General features: G+C 42.0%; 1 protein-coding gene across 1 annotated transcript in view; it reads right to left on the reverse strand.

Annotated features, from left to right (window-relative positions):
- Positions 1-2,396: 2,396 nt before the first annotated feature.
- CDH11 (cadherin 11) overlaps positions 2,397-6,605 on the reverse strand; it is a 41,690-nt gene continuing 37,481 nt past the window's right edge. Inside the window, 2 exon segments of the mRNA XM_017736578.1 lie at positions 2,397-5,444; positions 5,552-5,553. Coding sequence (XP_017592067.1) covers positions 4,848-5,444; positions 5,552-5,553 — 599 coding nt within the window. The 3' untranslated portion in view covers positions 2,397-4,847.

The following is a 6,605-nucleotide window of genomic DNA, read 5'->3' on the forward strand; positions in this document are numbered from 1 at the left end:
CTGTAAAATGAATAACCCCGTGAGAAGTCAATTCAGAACGCTCTGGAGAACGCAGCAGTCCTGCTGGATGTGCAGCAAAAAAGAAAATAAAAAAGAAAAGAAAAGAGAAAAGAGAAAAGAAAAGAAGAAGAAAAAAAAAGAAAATAAGAAAAGAAAAGGAAAGAAAAGAGGAAAGGGGGGAAAAAGGTATCACGTTTTGAGTTTGGCAGTTAGAGAACTCACAAGAACTTTGAAAATCTCAGGCTCAATTCCCTGCCCTGGATAATATTTATTTATAAAATACAAACTGGCTCCAGTAGAAGGTCTGAAAGACTTGAGAAAGACCCTTCCCTGACCTGGAAGGAGTTCTGAGAGTCACTCACAGTCCAAGCAAGTCTCTCCCTGCTTGTGTTGGGGGTTTTCTTTCCACAGAGAAACAGGAAATGCTCCAGATGCTCTGCAGACCACCCCCATGGATCAGGAGCTGTCCCTGATGCGTACGTCCAGGAGAAGGAGGTGTGGGGCATCAGCAAAGTCCCCTGTGTGGGCACACACATGAAGCTCCCCTGGCAGAGCTGCTGCCGCTTCTGCCCCTCCTCTGCTGGGACAGGGCAGGACACCCACTGTGGATGTGGGATTTGCAGTTCCATAAGGGAGGGAAGAACAGAGGTCTAGAGCTGGTGAGCAGCAAGGCCCAAGATTTCACTCAGAAAGACAAGAAACAAGTTTTTCAAATGACTATGAATCCATGAATTGGATTGGGCTAAAATTGTTCTTATGACTTGGGTAATTGTAGCCAGTCCAGCTCAGTCAGGTTTGAAAGAGCCTTTCTTATCAAACACAGAGATCAGTGATATTAAATAATGGAAAACTTGTGCACTAGCACACAGGGAATGGAACTAGGTCAAGCTGGTTGATCCCCAGTCTCAGCCTAAAAGAGTGAAAACAACAGAAGAGCTCCAGAGATCTGCAGCTCACTCCCTAACAAACTCACTCAGTCCCTTTCCCAAGCCATTCCTTTTTCTTTTCTCTCTCTCATCTTTTTCGTTTTCTTTTTTTTCCCCCCTTAATACAAAATGTGATTCTGCCACCAATTAATCGGGTTTGGTTATAGTAGTTCAGTATTTATATCAGTGTCTGAAGGGAAAACCTGCACAAGGCCTACCTGGATTTTTGCTTACTGACCCTTTCTTTACACGTGTAATTCTGAAAATGCAGCTGGATGGGGAAGACATACAAGCATTCCAGGCTTTTGGGTCTCTAAGCTCGCCTCTTTGTGAGCCTTATTTAAATTCCTACTCTCCACTTTCTCTCTGAGCTTATCAGCAGCAACATGGAAAACTTCAGCATTTTATTTTGCAAGTCAACAAGATGGAACCAACAAAACCTGCAAGCTCCTTAAAAAGCTTTTCTCATCTGAGTTGTGGCAGTCTCTGGGGCAGGATCTTGCCTGAGATCACAGAAATGCTGGTGGTGAGCTTGCAGGCTTGTACCCCTTGACACATTATCAAGGACTGCTTGGCATTGTGGCACGAACACAGCAGAGGCGATCTGAGAATTCCCAAACAAACCCTCCCCTTCCCTATCAGTGCAAGTTTGGAGAGCTCCCCTAGCAACCAGCCCTGCACTTGCACCCCTAATTGCTTCTTGCCAGGATGAGGAATGGTGTTCCAAGGCACTGCAGAGACACAGGAGGGAGAGGCACCTAGCTTGGTGACACTCAGCTAGACCAGGAGCTGAGCAGTTCTGCCAGCTGGAGCACAGAACTCACTCAGCTCACAAGGAAGTGCCTCTGGTAAGGTCAGGTTGTGTGTTAGTGATGGTGTTTGGAGGGGGTTGCTGTATCCCCTCAAATGACGACAAACCCGCCAAAGCACCACCTGCACTTGCCACCGCCCCTTGCCTTACCTGGCTCAGGCGTGGTGATCCTCCTTGGAATGGGGGTTCTCTCCAAACCCACTGAAGCTGTAATTAACCTTTCAGTTGTCTTCCATGGATGTGAGGCTCGGTCCCTGGGGAAGGCAGAGCCACTATGCTAAAGCAACTCGTGCTGGTGAATCCCTTCCCAGGTCGCTGGGATCATTGGGAATGCTGCAGCAACCTACAGCCCACGGCCTTCTTGGGTGTGCTGGGACTAACTTGGAGCCACCATGCTGGGATGGGTTTTACCAAACTCAGATTAAAAACCTGAGGCTCCCACGAGGGCCACGGCGAAGTTCAACGCAAAGCAATGTCCTGTTGTGGTGCCAGAACGCGCTGCTCATCCAAGGTGCTGCTGATGGTCCGGAGTGAGGATAATTCCCAGCATTTCAGAGGCAGCCTTGGCTGAGATTAGCAAGCCTGACTTAATAAAATGCTGTGATAATTCCACATCCACTGGGAAGGGGAAAAATAATCAAATGAAAAAGGACAAAACCAGCAGGGAAAGAAAATTTATTTCCAAACATCTACGAGAGTGCTACAAACAATAGAGACTAAAACTCAAAGCACTTGAAACTATTAAAAAATGTACTTGACAATGTCCTTCTTAAAAATTAAACATAAAAATGTAGAAAATGCCGTTATTAATTCTAAAACTTGCTCAAAAGTGAAATAAACCCAGATAGCATCAATGAGGATGGAGTCCTACAAATTACTTCTTTTTTACTTTATTTCAATTTGTTAATTTGTAAAGTGATACTCATTACTTTTCTTTTTTTTTTTTTCAATGTTTATTTAAATTTATAATGGAGAAATGTGCAAATCTAGCAAAATATTCTTTGGATTATAAACAGAGAAAAATCAACAACCAAAGAAATTTGAACCAAGTTAATAATAAACTATAGAATTATATAGAATGCATACAGCTATAATAAAGTGAAATATTACAATAAACATTGTAGAGCAAATCTGCTGATTTAGCAAACTCTGCCTTATAAAACATAGGGATATAATGGGACAAGTGAATATGTTATGGATATAGAGCTGACACATCAGTCATCATTTTAAGAAGTTCAATTTTAATCTAACTACATATATGGGGGGTCTTCAGAAAAGCAACACACCAACAAATCAGATTTCCTCTCAGATCAAGCAGTTTGGTACCTGACTGCAAATGAAGGACAGGGCCTGTAAAAGGAATGTAGGAAAAGGTAGGTAATTTCTATTTATTTATTGCCGCTTCCCATATTGCAGCTGCTGATCTCTGACTCTACACAGCCAACTATATTAAATTCAGCAAAGGTACAGCTGTACACAGATGCAGCAAATGTTGATGTGCAGAACATATTCCAATCCCTTGCCCCTTCTGAACTAATATAAAAAAAAAAGTTATAGATCCCTTTTTGGATTAAAAACATACATTACAAGGAACAACCCTGAAAGCACTCTGTATTTCTGTCATCACAAATTAAAATGTCTCCCTGTCCGCAGACGATGCTATTCTACTGGAAATTAAAAATAAAAAAACCCAAACAAACAAAAAAAAAAATTTTAAAAAATAGGAATTAAGTGCCGGAATCTTAATTACTACTCAGGTAAGGTAATTGTCAGGTAGAACAGTCCTTAGGGAAGTCACAGCTAAACTGGGTCAGATTTCAGTCTCTAGAACCCGCAGAAGCTCAGCACAGATACGGAAACTCACAAGCCTGGAGTAAAGTGTAAGTACAGAGTACTCCCGTCCACTCACAAAGTCACTCCTGAAACCTCGGGAATCTCTAAGATATAAGATAAATGCATATTACATGGGAAATATTGAAAAGTATTACACTTAATTTAATCCAGGAAACACAGTAGGACTATATGACGGTTCTTACTGCGTTCTGGGAGCAGCCACAAGCTGTAGATAGAGAGGGTACAAAATGTTCACCAGACGTTACATTTGTTTTAATCTAAAAAACATTTGTAAAATGTACTTGATTTTTAAATAATCACTTAACAAGGCAACAAACCAACTACAAACACATAATAAATAAGGCTATTAAAAGGTCACAATTGTAGTAAATTAGTCAGAACTATAAATGGGACATTAGAAACACTATGTTTTTCCTTATATGCTTAATAACCAGAACAAGAATTAAAAAAGAATCAGTTTATTTCAAAGTCTGCTTCTTATATTGAAGCACATATTAAAGCAACAGTACAATGTTCATAAAATATAAGTGTGATGCTGTAACATTTCTTACATGTCAGAATACTGATATTTGTATGTATACTAAAATAAGAATTTTAAAATTGTACAAATAGATACATTAAAAATGACATAGAAATAGGGCGCCTCCCACTGCAACAAGACAGAGTTTTTATATCTGGCACGTATTAGTTCAAGATGAAAGTATAAGCAAAAAGATTTACAAGAATCAGCAGTAACAAGTTTGATGCTCAAGAGACATAATAATTGTACATTGTACTGTACATACATCATATGGGTTTAAGCTGGCTGAATATTATATATTTCAAGTTTAAAAATGCACTACCATATAGAGTGTCCATAGTTTAAGGCGAAATTACAGCTCAGAACTGTTATCTTTTCTAATTTGTGGAAGCTTCTTTGACATAAAAGATTTAGATGTTCGTAACACACAAAAGATTTCCCCTATTTGTAGGTTCGCTTTTAGCATTTTCCTTCATTTAAATATTTCGCATTTCTTAAGTGGGTTTTTTCCTTTAGTGAAGCTGGCAGCCAACTTCCAGATTTGCCTTTTGTAGGAAAAGGTACTTCACAGTATTTACCACTTTCATGTCCTTTTTTATCAAAGGGATCCTCTCTGTCAAACTTAAATGTTTAAATGAGATTTTTCTTGATTTTTAAAAAAATACCTGCTTACATTTCCTCTGGATTCTTCAGAACTTCGGACACAGTTCTTAAGGCCAAATCTTAAACTTTATTGTTAAGAATCATCATCGAAAGTGTCTTTGGAGCCATACAAGTCTGCAAGTTTCTTAAATCGAGGTCCCCAATTTTGTAGATAGTCGTAGTCCAAGTCAGAATCTGTCGTCGCTGACTCCAAGGAGCTGAGGGACCCAGCCACTGAGCCTCTGCCCTCGTAGCCATAGATCTGGATGGAGTCATAGGGAGGGGCAGTGGGGTCATTGTCGGCCTCCTGTATCCTGGTGTTGATGAAATCATCAACGTCCACGCTGTTGGGCGCGGGCCGCAGCCCCGGCCTGGGCAGGTACTGGTACTCGGGCTTGATGTCCTTGCGGGGGATGAAGCCATTGATGCCGTCGGGGTTCTGCAGCGTGGCGATGTCGAACGCCTCCGTGTCCTCCTCGCCTCCGCCCTCGTCATCGTACGTGATGATGTTCTCCCGGACATCCTCTTCTTCAAAAACGATCAGGGGCTCTTTCTTCTGCCTCTTCAGGGTTACAAACAGCACAACAATGACTGGAGAAAACAAAAACACGAGTTAGGCTGCACTGTCAAACAGCAGCCCCTTTGCTAATAACTGCGGCATCACTGAGCCCTCAGCTTTTGTGCTGGATTGCTGCAAACTTCTGCATTTTTAGGGCTCCTTGTAAGGTAAAAGCAGCGATGTTTGTACACAGAACTGAACACACTGATCTGAGGCTCTCTGTCTGGGCTGCATGCCACTGCTCTTACTAATTGCTCATTACTGCAACACTAATTCAAGGGAAGTGTCGGTGGGGCCCCCAGTGCCGCATGAACACTGTGACACTGCCTTTGAGCAGGCCAAGCACATGAATATCTGCAACAAAACAAAGACGAATCTTTATCCTCTCCTGTATGCCCAAAGCTTAACTCGAGTTCCAAGTGTCATTTCCATTAAAATGGATTTTTTTAAGCAACACCTCCAAACGCGTATTTGTTTTTGTGTTCTCAACTCAAATTTCTGTAAAATAAAGTATATAAGAAAAGAAACTCTATCAATTACTGCAGGGAAATTAGAAAATATTATATAATTTTTTTTTTCAAATCATCAGGAAACACTATGCAAACTTTCTTAAAAGCAGGTTTTCTGAGCCACTCATCTGTCTTCAACACAAGATGGGTTTGAGGGAAATAGCTGCCAGGGGCCATTAATCCTGGCTGACCTCAATAAGGAACTTGTCATCCAGGGAAGATCACAAAACTTAGAACTGTATGCCATGACCTCCTTTAAGCAGTGTCCCTGATTAACTGGCACTAGGCCACAAGAGGACATTCTCCAAGCACGTCTACACAAATTCACTGGTATTTGCTATTGAAGATATCACAGAAGCCCAGAATGGTTTAGGATGGAAGAGACCATAACGTTCACCTCATCCCACCCTCTGCCATGGGCAGGGACACCTTCCACTGTCCCAGGCTGCTCCAAGCCCCAATGTCCAGCCTGACCTTGGGCACTGCCAGGGATCCAGGGGCCAATTCCTGCCCAATCTCCCATCCAGCCCTGCCCTCTGGCAGTTTGAACCCATTCCCCTTTGTCCTGTCTCCAGGCCCTTGTCAATTGTCTCTCTCCATCTTTCCTGTGGGCTCCCTCCAGGAACTGCAAGGCCACAATCACGTCACCCCAAAGCCTCTCACATCCAGGCATATCAGTACCCCCTATAAAAATAAAAGCTAAAAAATGAAGATTCATTTCTCCATCATGGAGCTGAGGGCAGGATTACTTTTTTAACACAAGTACAGATGAGCAGTAGGGAAA

The sequence above is a fragment of the Corvus brachyrhynchos genome, unplaced genomic scaffold (genome assembly GCF_000691975.1).
Source record: "Corvus brachyrhynchos isolate BGI_N302 unplaced genomic scaffold, ASM69197v1 scaffold66, whole genome shotgun sequence".
NCBI lineage: Eukaryota > Metazoa > Chordata > Aves > Passeriformes > Corvidae > Corvus > Corvus brachyrhynchos.